The sequence below is a fragment of the Prionailurus bengalensis genome, chromosome B3 (assembly GCF_016509475.1).
Source record: "Prionailurus bengalensis isolate Pbe53 chromosome B3, Fcat_Pben_1.1_paternal_pri, whole genome shotgun sequence".
Taxonomy (NCBI): Eukaryota; Metazoa; Chordata; class Mammalia; order Carnivora; family Felidae; genus Prionailurus; species Prionailurus bengalensis.
The window spans coordinates 522748-539375 of record NC_057355.1 but is presented as its reverse complement, the minus strand read 5'-3'; the positions used below and the strand labels follow the sequence as shown (position 1 = coordinate 539375).

Genomic DNA, 16628 nt, shown 5'->3' with positions numbered 1-16628 from the left:
GAGTGTGTTCCTGGTTGTTACCATGGTGGAGGCACACTTTTGGCAATTAATGAATGTTAGATTACCTGCGCTCCACAGGACAGAATTGCACAAGAATCAGACAACCTCCCCCACTGAACACACTCCCAGATGTTTAGGATGGGTCTCACACACACACACACACACACACACACAAATAATAACACATTTGCTACAATTTTCTGAGCTTAAAAGTTAACCCCATTTACAAATACAAGTAATTTGGGTATAGTTTTAATGTACACTGAATTATTGCAGTGACAGAGAAGTGATTCTGCCTAAATCAGCTCCCTGAAAAAGGGTATGAACAATAGGTATGAGATACCAACCAGATCATGAAGGACGAAGTTAAACATGTAGACTTGTTCCTCCATTTGAACTGAGTCCAAGTCCTGAGGCACTTGGCGCCTGGATAATGTTGGGTAAGTTACTTAACTCTGAGTTTATCATCATGAAAAGGGAGAATACAATAGCACTCATGTCCTGGGTTCTTTTAGAGAAGATTGTCACAGTCATCCAGACAGGAAACGTTCAGATCTAGCCCCCAGTGGTAGCAGGGGAGTATGGTTGGAGGTGAATAAACTCATGGCCAGGTCTTGGGTCATGGATCAAAGGTACAGAGGTCAAGGATGACAGGCGGGTTTCTGGCTTGGGCAACTGGGTGGATGGTGGTACGTTTAGTGAGACAGGCAGTACAAAAACAATAGTGGGTTTTAGGGGGGAAATGAGGAGTTTGGTTTTGGAGATTTTGTCTGGGGTGTCTGTGGACGAGTCCAGTAGGTACTAGTATACACACCTCTGGGCTTAGGAGATGTGTTTGGGTTAGAGGTGGACTGGGAAGCATCAGCATGGAAGGGAAACGGTGAGGTGGGTCAGGGAGCTCAGAGAAGGGGCGCAAGAGCAGGGCCCTGGGATCTGTTTATTCCCCGACGTTCAGTAGCTGGGCAGAGAAAGGGCACCCCTCAGGACAGGAAGGCTGGAGAACCGAGGTCAACACGTGCAGCCACGCGACCTGGACCCGGCAGTTCCGGGGGTGGGGGCCGTAGCGAGGGGGGGGGCGAGGGAGGCAGGACGAGCCCACGCAGCCCTTTCCGGGGCCCTGGCTGCCACAGGCTGGTACGGCGGCCGAGGGGGCCAAGAGCCCGAGGAGCGGAGGCGGAAGGACGCAGGGAGAGACCTCGCTCCGCAGTCGGCCGGGCCGGGGCTCCTGGAAGGCGCGCGGGCTCCACCTGAGCGCCCAGGTGAAGCCAGGCCAGTGTGCAGGGCAAGGCGGCTTTCCTGCGCCTGGTGTCCCGGGGTTTCCCGGGATTCCCCACGGGAACCCGCATGCCGCTCGACCCCACAAGCCCAGTAGGACACCCGAGGCGGCCACAACCCTGTAACTCTAGCTCCGGGGCCAGGAGAACCGCCTTCCGGGAGCCCCGCCCCCTTGTCTTTCTTTGTTTCCTCGTCCGAAGATCTCGCGACAGTTGGGCGGCAAATCCCGCGAGCGCTGGCCGGCCCGGCGCTGCGGCTCTCGCGGTGTTTGCGCGAGACTGCCCCTTTCCTGCTCCCCCGCCGGCCCGCCCGCCTTCCTCCCTCTCCCCGCCCGGCCTCCCCCGCCTTCCCCCGCGGGCCCCCTCCCCGCAGGGATACTATGGTCGCCGGCGATGGACGCCCCAGCTGCAGGTCAGTTTCCGCCCGCGGCCGCGCCTCCCCGCTCCGCTCGCCCGGGCCTGGCCGGCGGGCCGCGCGCCCCGGGCCCGCTGCCTTCGCTCCGGCCGGCCGGCCTGCGCGGGGCCCGCCGCTTGCCCGAGGCCGCTGCTCGGCGGCTCCGGGGTCGGGAGGGGCCGCCTGCCTTCTGTCCGCCCCCGTCCGCGGAGCCGGGGTGGGGGCGGGGTCTCCCTCCCGGGGGCTCGCGCCTCCGCGGGTGGACCCCCGCCGCTCGGCTGAGCCCCTCCCTGTGCCGCGGGCTCCGGCCCGGAGTGGTGGTGGGGGGAGGGGGAAGCGGTCAAGGCCGGGCTCCGGTCGGCCGGTCCCGGAGCACCCACTGCGGCGCGGGTCCCCCCCACCCCCCACCCCCCGTCTTCGTCCTCCACGGGGGAGGACGCGCTCCCGCTCCCACAGTGGGCCGGGGTGCTAACGCCGAGGGTCCTGCCCACCCACCGCGATGAGTCTGCACAAAAGATCCGCAGGCTCTGCTCCCGGGAACGCTGCGAGCTGGGAACGCTCCGCGGAGACTCCCGGGTCTCTGACTTCTTGGTTCGCTTCACTCTCCTTTAGGGGGAAATTCTGTTGTTCGTTTGTACTTTGGGTCTGCAGACCTGGCAGGGTCTTACCGGACAAGTTTCTTGTTTTCGTGTGGTTTTGATTTTATCCATGTTGCCCAACACTCTATAAAAATCTGTTTCGATTATTTGAAAAAAAAAAAAAAACAAACCCCAAAAACCAAAAAACCCCAACCCTTGTCATTGTGGCGTTCTCAGAGTGTTCTATCTGTACTTAGCATTTTTCAGGACAGGGCCTCCCCCAAACAAACGCCTGTACATCATTTAAATCATTCTTATTTCTCCTCTCTGGGTATTCTTTGTTGCCACCTTTCAGGAGTTCGTTACTTCACCTGTTTTTATGTGACAAGAATCATGCTTTGAACTTTGTTGTCCAATACAGTGGACCCTAGCTGTGCGTGATTATTTAGGTTGAAATTAATTAAAATTAAGTTTTAAAATTCATTTCCTCCATGGCTATGGCTGCATTTCGGGTAGCCACATGTGGCTGATTGGCTCCCTTATTGGACACTGCAAATATGGAACGTTTCCACCATTGCAGAAGATTTTAATGGACAAAGCTGGTTTGTGTTTGTTTTCACTTTGTATTAAGGTACTTAGTAGCTGTGTTTCACGAAACTATAATTTTTTTTCAGGATACGCCTTTGAGTACCTTATCGAAACATTAAATGACAGCTCACGTAAGAAGTTCTTCAATGTACCTAGACTTGGAGGCACCAAGTATGGTAATGTTGCTTAAATTTTCGGGGTGGGGGGGAGGGATTTAGTTTCCAATAATAAAACTGCATTTGTTAAGCTCAGCTGAAGAAATTTTAAATTTACTCCCACCATGTTGTAACAGGTAAGCCTACACATACCTGTAACATTTTAAAATCTCCTGTTGGGACTTTTGTTTGAGGGAGGGTATAAGTCCATACCTTAACTTCTCATTTAAAAATGTAAGTTCATTTAGCAGTGGGTTTTTTTTCCGCAGAGAAACTATTTAAAAAAAACAAAACAAAACCTGACTGATGATATTCTATACCTATCATACCCATGCTTTAGTTTTTCGCGTGAACAGTGCCCACCATTCTTTACCTGCTGTACTTGAATCGGAACCGTCAACAGGGCCCGCTGATGTGAGTTGTTCTCCAGGGCATGGCTTGCCCTGGCCTGTGCACCAGCACCGTTGCCAGACCTTTGCAGGTGCCTGACCACGGTCAAACCCTTCACTGAGAGCTCAGAAGACTGAATTTGCCTCAACCCTAGGGTATCTGATGGAAGTCTTGACTCTATGGACATTTGAAAACTGAACCAGCCAATGAAGAGAAGACCTGTTCGGAAGAGTGTTCTTTGTTTGGATTTTTCAGTGAAAACTACTGAAAAGATAAATGCGAAATCGATTGCGGTGCATTTTGGAGGGAGCTTTTCTTTTAATCGTTTCTTCTTACAGTCTTTCAGAAGATTGCTTTTGTGATTTTCCTGTAGATTTTGGTGTGTCTAAATATTGTAGACTGCCACTGGCAGTTTTTCGTGTACATCATGAGAATATTTCAATTTTTGGAGAAGAAACCTGTCTTAGAACCAGGTTGCCTTTTAAAAATAAAAGGTTCTCCAAAATGGGAGCAGTACCCTTTACCTTACATCTTTGGGTGCGGTGGTTTGTATTAGGAGAGGCTGGTGGTTTTCTTAGTGTCGTATGTCTTTAATTCACGTTTCTTTTATTCTTTCAGTGATGGTGAATTTTTAAATCTTGAACAGGGAACAGCTAAAGTGCTTATGTATACGAAAGATCTTCTATTTCCCTTTACTTTCAAATATCTAGTGATTCTGGCCTAGAAGTTTCTTAACCCATATTTTATAGTTTAATGATTGAAAGAACATACGTGCGGATATTTTAAAAATTAAGTATGAATTCTTTCTGTGGATAATTTGTGGGAATGTGCCCATTTGAAAACGGCCTGTATTTCGAAAATGCAGACAATCAGTAGGAAACCATCAAAAATAACTAAAATGTTTTGAAAGAGAATGGTTAATAACACAAAAGCTAAATTTTCTCTGGAAAATAAGTTTTCGTGGACATCCGGATAACTGAGTTCCAGAACACCGAGGTGTTTATAACCATGAAAAAAATAATAAAACACCTGTAAATATAAATGCCTTCAAAACAGAAATTTGGTTTTTATTTCCATGGGATTAAAGCTCTGTTTTATTCATGGAGTGGTTATTAGGAAAGGTCTATTAATGATTAGTACCTTCTTAGTCCTCACTTGGGGGAATAAAATCGGAAAGAAGTGACTTGGGAAGAGAGGAGTCGCTTCAGTGGAGGGTTGTTTTGCTTGTTTATCGTCAGAACAAAGAGTCTTTGTTGCACTTCTGGAGGGACCATGTTGGATGGCCTTCCAGAGATGTGCTTCGGGGACCCCGCTTTGTAGTCACCGGGGTTTGGGACCACGGTCTTCTCTGCTCCTGTCCCTCATTCTGACGCCTGCCAGGTGGAGCATGACAGCTGTAATGACTTAACTCTTGCGAGCCCCTCTCCTGATCTCCCTGCATGCTGTGTCAGGAATGCCTGCGTCGAGCTGAGAACCTGCTGTACAGTGACTTCAGCAAACAGGTGGTTTCTCCCGTGTAACAGGAGCTCTAGATTTGGGCAGACGGGGACCTTATAGCAACAGTGCCAGCAAGGATCCAGGGTTCTTTTTTTTTCTGTTTTCCCTTCGTTGTTTTGGTCACAAAGAGCCGCTGCACCTCCAGACATTGTCCATGTCCTCGGCAGCTTGAAGGGCAGCAGAGGGAGAAAAGCCCTCTGCTTTTGCCTGTATCTCCTTGGCCAGGTCGGTGGCCCCTGTCCACTTCGGGGAGGCTGAAGGTCAGAATAGGTGGCTTTCCAGCTTTTACAGTAGATGTGGCAAGGGAGAAAGGGTTGAAGTGGTTGGGGGAGTGAGCCGGCCTGGATTCTTCCTTACTCCGTCTGTCTTTCCATAGAGCACAACATAAATGACTTCACTTCTGTGGGTTTTTTTTTTGTTTGTTTTATTGCCGTTTGATCTTTTTGCTTCCCAGGTTTATACTCATGGTGTCTTTATGGAAGTGGACACATCCTGCACATTGATTTCACTTCGATCTTCTATAAGTTCCTTGGCAAATCGCCTTTTTAGTGATCGGGAGCTGCCTCTCAGGCGCTCCGATGCACAGACTACAGCCTTCGAGATTTTGAGTAACTCTGTTACATAGATCTCTGGATGTTTCCAAGGAGGGGAGAAATCACTGTTCCCTGGGACAGTCAGACTGCTTTCTGAAGGAACTAGGACTTGAATTAATACTGAACAGACGGGTCATGCAGGACAGTCAGCACATAGGGAGTGAGAACGGTCAGCAGTTAATAGAACAAACAGAAGGGGAAGTGTTGAGGAAGGGGGAGGACAGTGCAAAGACTGGCCTGGCGGTGGTGAGCGTTTCAGAGCGGCTGTCGCTGAGCACGGGGTGTTCGGCTGGAGTAGAGCCCCGGGCCCCTTCTTTATTTCAGGCCAGCTCATTCACCCTCTTTCCCTTCCCGACTGCTTCACTACTGTCCTGCAGTAGAGCCGAGGCTTACTTTTCCACATCCTAACCTAGCCTCTGAAAAAGCCTATTTTTTAGGAGAGTTTTTATGGTTTATAAGAAATTAGACTGGGTATGAGAAACGCAAGAAGACAACGCTTCAGGCAGTGCCGCAACTGTCATCTTAACCTGTGGGTGCAGATACATACGAATGTGCTACTTTTAAGAGAAATAGACGGTGTGCGCGGTTTCGTAACCTCTGTTTGTTTGTTTACTTGCTGTATCATGAGCATCTTTCCATGCCTTGGAATACGAGTATCCCTTGCTATCTGATCCTCTGGTTTCTGAGTCTGGGAGCGTGAGTTCAGGTAGCAAGGATACCTGTACTCTCCAGCAGCCTCCGGCGGCTGCACCGTACTGCCTGTGTGAATGCATAATAGTTGGGTGAGCTTCTCCCAGCTCTTCCCTATTTATAAATAAAGCTGCTGTGTGTGTGTGTGTGATATTTAAATTTTGATGCAAGCTTGTCATTAGCTTCATTGGTTTGAAAGCGTGCCATTCCCTCCACCTTCATCAGCATTTTTCTTTTTCACTGTGTACTGCGTGTTCCAGGCTTTAACTTGATTTAAGGACCAAAAACTCCAGGAAAGATGTGGTTTCCACACATCCAAAGACGAAGGAAGAAAGCCGTCAGTCCTCATGGGAACCAGGATTTCTAAAGCCAGAGGCTGTTCTTGTCACTTGAAGGCTGCCAGTCTTTTTATCTGTGTTTCTTTTTGAGTGTCTACCCTCTAGTCGTCTGTCTCTGTAGCCCACTTACTCGTTTCACGTGATGCCCAGTGTAGCCGCTGCTGGTCGTTACGTTAGGATTGTTTTACCAGCCAGTTAAGACTGTAGCCGTGGCTGACTTTTTCCGCCTATGGTTTTAAGCTAGCTCGGCTGGCTTGTCACAGGTCTGTTGCTGGAGTAGTTCTCTTGCTAGAAGGGACACAAGTCCGTGTTTTCTGATCTTGTCTCTGCACTGGACTCTGGAAAGGGCTGTGAGTTGGGTTAGCAGCAAAATGGTTTGCTTGTAAAGTTTACACACGGTGCAGAACTTTCTGAGGGTTACTTTTACCTAACGTGACTTTTGTTACGACTTTTGTACCTGACTATTGTTCAGCTACAGCCGCATATTCACTCCCCCTCCACATTTTGTCCAAGGGCCTGTGGATTTTAACTTTGCTTTTGTTGACGTTTTGTGTTCTAGATTTGGCCTTTTGGGTGGCACAGAACAGACCCCTGCTACCTCAAGTGAAGAAAGATTTATCGTAATAGTGCAGAGCTCCCTGGCCGGTGAAAGGTGGCTGTATCTGAAGAAAATGCACATGGGCCAGAATTGAGGAAGTTCTTTATTTTTCCTCTCAGGGCTTCAGATTTCTGCCCCCTCCAATCTTCTGCCCCCCTCTGCTTCATTGCAACCCAGCGTCCTTTGCCCGCTAACTTTAGATGTGGCCCCAGATGGCAGCCTCAGTCTCTAGGTTAGCTCTTAACACCTTTCTGGTCACTCTGTGTCCTGATTGCAAATCCCTGGGACAGGGACATCATTGTCCTAGGGTATTTTTTTCTCCTCAGGCTGTAGGTCACTGACCTGTCCGGCCCTGGCTCTCGCTTGCGCGCGGCAGCCAGGGAGGTCCTGGGACACAGGGGGCCGTCCGCACCACGGGTGGCGGTTTGCACAGTGTCACAGAGCGTGTCTGTTGGGTTAGCAGCTGGTGCCGGGTTGTGTGCCTGCCAGGGGTGCCTGAGGACAGTGCACGTGTGTGTGCTTTCCTCCATAATAGGTGCTGCTTTTCTTATTTTCTCCACCTTGTCAGTTAGTGGGCGAAAATAGTCTTGAAGCAGGAATCTTCTCTCTGCCTTCTTAAATTTCATTCATGGCAGTAGTGTGTGCGTGTGTTTTAAAGGTCACACTTCTTTATTGGAAATCTGTCCCGCCTAGTACTAGTTAGAGACAGAAACAATACCTTGACTCTAATCAGACACAGATAGGAGTTAATCCTGTTGCCAGATCTGAGGGGGCTACAAGACTTCGTAGAACTGGTCCAGGCCTCTGGCCTTGACCAGGGTTTTTAGGTCCACCCCGTAGCTACTCCAGTGGGTTCTTCACCCCCTTAGCCCTCTTTCTCAGTCTGGACTGCAGTCTAAAGTACTGGGGCCTGGCTGGCTCAGCGAATAGAGCGTGTGACTCTTTTAAAGTTTATTTGCTTATTCAGAGAGAGAGAGAGAGAGAGAGAATCCCTCTGTCAGCGCAGAGCCTGACACGGGTCTCGATCCCGTGAATCATGAGATCACGACCTGAGCCGAGATCACGAGTTGGACGCTTACCCGACTGAGCCCCCCCCAGGCGCCCCAGGCATGTGACTCTTGTTCTCAGGGTTGTGAGTTTGAGCTCCATGTTGGTACCCAGAGCTTGTTTTACGTACACACATACGTACATACATAAATATTATATACGTATATTTTATATATATATATATATATACACACACACACACACACACACACACACACATCAGGCAGAGGAGTAGAGTCTGGCCAGGAAACACAGTCCTGCCAGAAGGTGTTAAGGACTGGAAAGGATCTAAAATTTACCCTCCTTTCAAGTTAACAAGTTATCCTGACGTACTTTCATAGATGCTGACGGAAGACACGAGACTCTCAGCGACAACGGGTGGCTTATTACCCACAGCAAAGCGGGACCCACAGCACCAGCATGCAGGCCCCCGTTCTTACAGGTGACCCTGAAGAGGGCCAGGTGATGCGCGCACACGGCATGGTTGCGTTACGAAAAGGGAGCTCGGAACTTGGGCCCCCAGGTCTGCTGTAATGGAGAGCAGGCGTGCCTGCCCTTTGCTCCAGAGGGAGGCGCTGTCTGTCTTCCAGGGCTAGTCACTGTTTCACCGTCGTCCAAAGAATAGCCTGGAACTATTACTGCGTGTGCTCGAGAGTCGCGCTGAAATGTGAGGCGGGAGACACGGACACGAGCGGAACGGTGTTGAGCTGGTCCGGGAGAGTTCCAGGGGGGAGGGACGAGTAGCCCTGTTGAGTGCTGCTGAGAGGGGCTGTTTTGTCGGCGTCTGAGGATACGAATCGGATTGGCGTGGGCTGAACAGTGTGTGGAAGTCTAGAGAAGTGGACGTGGGGAATCTAAGTGACTCTCCAAAAGCTTCCCTGAGAGTTTGAAGAAGGAAGTGCTTGGAGGCCGTGTGTGTGTGTGACCCGGAGCTAGAGGCTGTTCATTGGAAGAACCCGAAAGAAAGGGCCAGATCGCAGGCTAAGGAGACAGGGTGACGGATGACTCAGGGTGCTGAGGTGTGCCCACGGGGACGGGAGGCAGAGCTCCTCCAGAGAGGTTGGCACTTAGTGGGAGCTGCGCAGCCGTCTTCTTGGGGCAGGAATAACCCCGAGGTGGCCGTGCGCCTGGGTGTAGCGGGACGGGTTGCGGTGGGGTGTGGGGCCGGGTCTTGGACGAGGAGAGTGGACGACGTGCGGGTTATTGGGGAGGTCGGGGAGACAGGCATGAGAGACGCGGCAGAACCTCTGGGTGAACAGGGAGGACCCAGCCGAGGCTGCAGCACGTATTCACGCTGCTTCCAGTTTATCCCGTTACTGTGGGTTTCTTTTTCTCTCCCTCCTTCACGTGTCACCGCCATTAAAACCCTATCGAGCTGTTTCACACCCCCTGGAATGGGTATTCCATAAAAAACAGATGAAGGACCTTCGTACATTGCTGGAACGTACAGTGGTGCAGCCCCTTTGGAAAACCGCTTGGCAGTTTCTTAAAATGTTAAACATACATTTACCATATGACCGAGCAATTCTATTCTTAGGAATCTTCTCAAGAGAAATAAAAACAGTTATCCACACAAAGATCTGCAAATGATCCGAGTGGCGTTATTCACGATGGCTAAAAATTGCAAACAACGTAACTGTCCTTCAGTGCGTGAACGGATGGACAAAATTTGGCATGTACACCTTGAATACTCTTCAGCAGTTGAAAGAAATTGTCTCCAGATACGTGCTACTGCGTGGACGCGCTCGGGAGCACGCTCAGTGAAGGAAGCCGGACACCCTAAGAGACCTGATTGTATGATTCTGTCAGTATGGAATGAGCCAGAGACAACAGAGCTAGAGACAGAAGTGGCTGTGTGGCTTCCTGAGGTGGGAGAGGAGAGGACAGGGACTGCCAATGGGTGGGAGGGGCCGATGGAGTGATGAAATGTTCTAGAACAGGTGCTGATTGTACAACTCGGTAAATCTAGGATTGAATTGTGTGCTTGGAGAGGGTGATTTTCACGATGGGCAAAATATGCCTCAGTAACGTTACTATTTTTTTAAGTTCATTTTGAGAGAGTGTGAGCAGGGGAGGGGCCGAGAGGGAGAAAGAGAGAATCCCAAACAGCCTGCGCTGTCAGCGCAGAGCCCCATACGGGGCTCGAACTCACAAACTCTGAGATCATGACCTGAGGCGAGATCAAGCGTAGGACGCTCAACCGACTGGACGAACCACCCAGGCGCCCCAACGGTGATGTTATTTTTGAAACAGAAAGAAGAGTTCTTAGGAAAGTGGTGTGGGGTTCACTGCCCGAAGGACACGTTGGTGTTTTGGCGGCCGCTAGGATGAAAGAACGAAGGGGCGAGTGAGTGGGGGTCTGGGAAGCGAGTAGGGCCTGAAGTGCGAAGGTGAGGGGGACAGAGAAGGTGAAGTTCCACCGTGTTGGAGAACCGCCCGGGTGAGTGGGGATCAGAAAGGCCCTGAGGTGCGAGGACTTTAATCAAAGATGGTTTGGTCGGAGCAGGAGTGTGCGCGTGGAGGGCGTAGGGAGAAAGGGAAGGAGACCCTGGGGGCCTTCCTGAACTTTGCATCTGCTTCAGAGGGGGGGTGTGGGGTTAACTAGAGCGTCTCCACCCGGGTTTCCACACCAGCTAGGCTACCCGCTGTGGCTCTGGCTCTGGCTCTGGCTCTGGCTCTGGGCTGTCTACCTAGAGGCTCGCTTTGAGGATTGAATGAGATGACGTAGGCAGAGCGCCTCAACCTCTCTCCTTGGTGGGTCCTGAATAAATAACTGCGTGTGTCATTGTGAGAGTAGTTGAGGAAGAGAATTGTAGGACCTTTTGCTGCCTAACAGCCCGAAAGTGTTGCGCCTAAAGGACGACGTGTGTAAACACGCGTTAACCTCTCCTGGCTCCTGTGGGTCAGGACCCGAGGGTGGCTCGGCCGAATGGTCGCGGCCGGGGCCTCTCAGGAGGTTGGGGCCGGAGGGTTTGCCCCCGGGGCAGTGCAGCCCCACTCGCACGCTGGCCCCGGGCCCCGGTTTTCTCCCTCACGGGCCTCTCCTCGCTGCCCTGGGATTGCCCTCGGAACGGGCTTTGGCTTCCCCCGGAGTGAGTCCGGGAGAGCAAGGCCGAGGCTGGAGAACTTTCGTAGGTGGCCTTTAAGTCCGTGCTGTCGCCTCCGCCACGCTCTGCCGCTCACACAACAGCCGGTCTCCGGTGTGGAAGGTGGCGCGACCGTGGATGCCGGCGGGGGGGCGGGGGGGGGGAGATCCTAGTACCGTCTTGGGGACCAGCTGGAAGTGAGGCCGGAGAGAAATGAGCAGTTGTTTCTGTCGGAGGGACGGGTCGGATGCGCCTGTCTTTCTCACAGTCGGCCGCTGGTACTTACTACAGATTCAGGCAGATTTTGCAAGTTAGTGCTTGTTAGTGACAGCTGTCCAGTTGACGTCTGTGACTCCTTTTGTTTTTAAAGCACTCTTATTTGACAGCTGCTTTTAAATTTAATGTTAACGTTCAAATGATGAACGATGAATCAAAAACCTGGAGGTCGCTAAGATCATGACTAAACAGTAGCCCTTGCGCCGCCCTCCGTTTCTGCTCTGCAGAGATCTTTTCGTTCCCATGGTTATTTCTCACGATGATCTCCTCCGCGTTAGTAAATCGCCTTGCTTATATAGCTGTTTTCTTTTTCTTTTTTTTTCTAAAGTTTTTTTTTTTTTTTAAGTAATTTCTACACCCGACGTGGGGCTCAAACTCGCAAGCGTGCGATCGAGAGTCACTCTACCAACTGAGCCACCAGGTGCCCCTGGTTTTTGATTTTCCAGTTTTAGACTTCACTAACTTTCTGTTGGGGAAAATAAGAAGTTGGCACTTTCCTTTTCCATATATCCCATGTACTTCTTAGTTATTACAGTTACAATTTTTGGCCAAGTCTGTAGTCCACACTTAGGTTATCACGGCTGTAAATGTTCCGGCCAGGCCACATAGCAGGTGATGACTGCGTCTCGTCTCTTGCGACTTTGTATTTTTTCCTGGAAGTAATGATGGTCTTTTTTTGTTCACCGAGTCTTCTGAGTCTTTGTCAATAATTCCTCTCCACAACTTCCAGAAGAACTCTACCCTCTACCCTACCCTTAGGTGGTCTGGCAGTTAGTTTTCCCCCTTCTCTCTCTCTTGTTTTTTAAATTTTTTTATTATTTTTTTTTTTTTTATTTTTGAGAGAGAGAGAAAGCATGAGCAGGGGAGGGACAGAGAGACACAGAATCTGAAACAGGCACAGAGCCTGATGTGGGGCTCAAGCCCACAAACTGCGAGATCATGGTCTGAGCTGAAGTCGGACACTTCACCGACTGAAACACCCAGGCTCCCCAGTTTTCCCCTCCTCTTGGCAGCGTGTCCCCCCCCCCCCCCCCCGGCCTTGCTCTTTGCCCCACGGGACACTGACCGCAAGTCAAGTGACTTGCACGGCCACAGCCTGGCCCGGAAGGGTCCCCGTTCTTGCCTGTGCTACAGACCCACGTCCCGGACTGTGTGCTTTTGTGTTCCCCTGGGGAGGACGGCGTCTGCCGCCTGCACACTTGATTGAGGGCTGGCCTGCGCAGAGAGCTCTAGGTCGGAGACCATCCTCACTGGGAGCTCGGAAAGCTCTGTCCCATTGCCTCTGAGCCCCTCACGCTGCCCCTGGGAAGGCCCGGGCTGCCTGCGGCCCAGTGCTCCCCTTGCCCTTCCTCTGGGTCTGTCCATCGTCCCTGCGCTGTCTTCGTAAATTTGTTCGGTTCTGCTTCTCTCTTTGTTCCTGTTCATAATTTTATCTCTTTATTATTATCTCAGTGGGTTTCAAAGGAAATGGAGATACTTCGCTGGAGTTTGTCATATGTTGTTACAAATGTGATTAAATGCTTTCTATGAAGATCTTCAAACAAAAAATATTCCCGATACTGTTTTTCCAGAATAATTAGCCGTATCCAAGACTGATCTTGTGTATTTGCTTTTGTGATGTTTCCCTTCTCATTATTTCCAAATGTTCTAACAGAAAATTTTCTCCCCTGCAGTTCCTCTTGATTTGGGGGACTTTGTTCTGTTTCTGACTGAGGTAGGATGAGAACTAACATTTCTCCAGAACTACTCTCAGTTGTAGGGTTGAGGGCTGCACGTGAGCCTGATGCCACATCTCTGTCAGGTGTCTGGTGTTCTGTTGTCAGGCAGAACACGAATCTGCTCGAGTCCCTGTCCTCGGGTCAGACCTACAGTAAGAGCGGGTACAGGCTCTCAGTCTTGTGTTTCTGGCTGTGTGGCCCTTGTCTCTTCCCTCACAACTTCTTCATCTCCGACTTGTGGAGTTAAAATCTCAATCCTAAAAGTAGGGAGAAAACCCAGTAACCCAGATTGACATTTTGCCGATCTTTTGTTTAAAATATTTCACCATTGTGTAACCTAGATCTCTGACCTTTGAAAAGGACCTTAAAAGGTAATACTCTCAGTAGGGTTCCCGGGTGACTCAGTTGGTTAAACGTCTGACGTCAGCTCAGGTCATGATCTCATGATTCATGAGTTCGAGCCCCATGTCAGGCTCAGAGCCTGGAGCCTGCTTCGGATTCTGTGTCTCCCTCTCTCTCTGCCCCTCCCCTGCTCACACTGTCTCTCTCTCTCTCTCTCAAAAATAAACATTAATTTTTTTTTTTAAATAACACTCAGCACCTTCATTATACCTAACAAAATTAACAGAAATTTCTTAATATGACGTAAAACCTGGTCCGTATTCAGGTTTTCCTGATTATCTCAAAAATAAACTTCTACAGTGGATTTGTACACACGGTGTCCAAATTGGAGCCACATATAGCATTTGGTTATTACATCTCTTAAATCTCCTTTGGTCTATAATTCTCCTCTTTCCTTTTTCCACGCCATCTTTATGTGGAAGAAACCATGTTTGTTCCTCTGTAGAAGGTACTGCGTTCTGGATTTGGCTGACGGCTTCTCCATGGTTTCACTTCACTTTGGCGCCACCGCTGTGTCTCCCGTTGACTGAAAGTGAGGGCTGGCTGGCTGATTGGATCAGGCTTGTGTACGTATGCATTTTTGCGAGAACCCTTGTCACTTGGGGCTTGTGTTTTCTCATCAGGAGGCAGGTGATGTCTCTCTCTGACGTCGTGCTTTCAGTGATGCTAAGCAGTCATAGTTGACATCCACTTGCTTGGTCCCTTGTGAGTTCCGCTCACGTATCCCCGAGCACCGGAGCCTTGTCCAGATTGCTCGTTAGGCGTTGTCGAATTCTGTCACTCCCCTTCTGTTTTTATTAGCTTTACTTCTGCATGGAGGGACTTGGTCTTCATGAACTATTTGGTTACTTGAAATCAGGAAGGACGTGCTTAATGAGTGATTTTCTCCCTTTTGTGAGTTTTCAGGGTAATGACTTCTCTAGCAGCTTGCACGGCTGAAGAGTCATTATGAACTAAGGGCTGTTTTTGTATTTGATGCAGTTTCTGTCATTGTTCATTTTGATTATCAAACTGACTCATCAGTTTCCTTTGCTTCCTTTGGTTCTGACACAGGACGTCCTGGGCCCGCGTTGTCCGTGCCCTTTCCCAAACGCGGGACTGACCGTTTCTCCAAGGAACTCGGGTGTCTTCTTCCAGTTGGGAAAATAGCATTTAGTATACAGCAGGCTGAATGGTTGGGGGTGCATTACTATTGGATCATCGTTGTTGGGGGCATTTGCACTGAGAGCTAGGAAATACATATTTTTCTAGAAAGAGAAAAAGATGAGTTTATATCTGTGATTCCAATTGAAATGTAAGGTGTTTTGTTTTTTTTTTTTAACTTAGCTACTCTGATTTTATACTTCTGTATCATTACTCTTGAAAATTTTGGTTTCTAGCCATAGTAACAAAAGCACTTTCTACATTATTTTTTTAAATGTGTATTTATTTTGAGAGCGAGAGAGAGGATCTCAAGCAGGTTCCACACTGTCAGCACAGAGCCTGCCCTGGGGCTCAAGAACTGTGAGATCACAACCTGAGTCAAGATAAGAGTCAGAGGGGCGCCTGGGTGGCTCAGTCAGTTAAGCGTCCGACTTCAGCTCAGGTCACGATCTCGCGGTCCATGAGTTTGAGCCCCGCGTCGGGCTCTGGGCTGATGGCTCAGAGCCTAGAGCCTGTTTCCGATTCTGTGTCTCCCTCTCTCTCTGCCCCTCCCCCGTTCATGCTCTGTCTCTCTCTGTCTCAAAAATAAATAAAACATTAAAAAAAAAAAATTAAAAAAAAAAAGTCAGATACTTAACCAACTGAGCCACCCTGGTGCCCCTCAATGGGAATTTTTAAAAATTTGTTAAAGACTTTTACACAGTTTAGGGATGTTTTAATTATTCTATTTAATTCTGATTTTCTGTGCTTTTCAGTTTTTCTTGGTCTTCCCTGAATATTAGATACTTGTCTGGCTCGTGTACCCAAATCAGTGCAACTCTTGTATGAAGAGTTTCTTCAGAACCTTGGCTTACATATAGGAAAGTTGAATTTATAGAAAGCCTGGTATTAACGTGAACAGTGTTTTCCTCCGTGTTTACTCAGTTTTTTTTAATTTAGAAAACAGCGCATCCCTGTCTTTAACTTTTTGCTGTTGTGATTTTTACAGTACGTAGGTAAGACTGTTCCCTTGTTAATAGTGATCTTCTCTCCTGAATCAGATGTCCTGCCTTACTCAATACGGGTCCTGTTGGAAGCTGCTGTGCGGAACTGTGACGGCTTTCTGATGAAAGAACAGGATGTCATGAACATCTTAGACTGGAAAACCAAACAACGCAATGTTGAAGTGCCCTTTTTCCCAGCCCGTGTTCTTCTTCAAGATTTTACGTGAGTGGTAGAGCATTTCCTTTTTATTTATTTAAAAAGTATTTATTTATTTAAAGGGAGAGAGAGAGAGCATGCGCTGGGAGGGGGGTTGGAGGGGGGGAGAGAGAATCTCAAGCAGATTCTGAGCTGACAGTGCAGAGCCTGATGTGGGGCTCGAGCCCATGAACCATGAGATCAGGACGTGAGCTGAAACCAAGAGTTGGATGCTCAACCGACTGAGCCATCCAGGCCTTCTGAACATTTCCTTCTTAAAATTCAAACTCCGTGATGGTTGGCTCTGCAGTTTTTAATTCTGAAGATCAGTCTATAAATTTAAAGAATTGTCTTTTCTAAACTAAATAAATTCATTAAAAAGTAGGCACTTTTTTCTTACACACTCTGTCGAAAAACTCTTTTTGCTGAACTGCCTGCTTGTCTTTAGCTAGTGAGTGGCTTGTCAGACTTAGCACATCCAGAGATTGATTGCCCAGCAGCCACACCTGTCCCTTTCCAGGTCTCTTCTGTCACAGGAAATGCCCTATAGCCTCCATGCATGTAGGGCAGAGATCCAGGGGTTGACCTTGACCCCTCTCTTCCCACTGTGTGTAATCCACGCTGTCCACAAGCTCCACGGACTCTACCTTTCAGACGTGTCCTCTTACCATTTCCACCACTA

At 49.2% G+C, this 16628-nt stretch overlaps 1 protein-coding gene across 1 annotated transcript in view; it reads left to right on the top strand.

The window, feature by feature from the left end:
• Nucleotides 1-1526: 1526 nt before the first annotated feature.
• IREB2 (iron responsive element binding protein 2) overlaps nt 1527-16628 on the top strand; it is a 47628-nt gene continuing 32526 nt past the window's right edge. Inside the window, exons 1-3 of the mRNA XM_043554574.1 lie at nt 1527-1686; nt 2921-3010; nt 15808-15973. Coding sequence (XP_043410509.1) covers nt 1668-1686; nt 2921-3010; nt 15808-15973 — 275 coding nt within the window. The 5' untranslated portion in view covers nt 1527-1667. The remainder of the gene's footprint in view (nt 1687-2920; nt 3011-15807; nt 15974-16628) is intronic.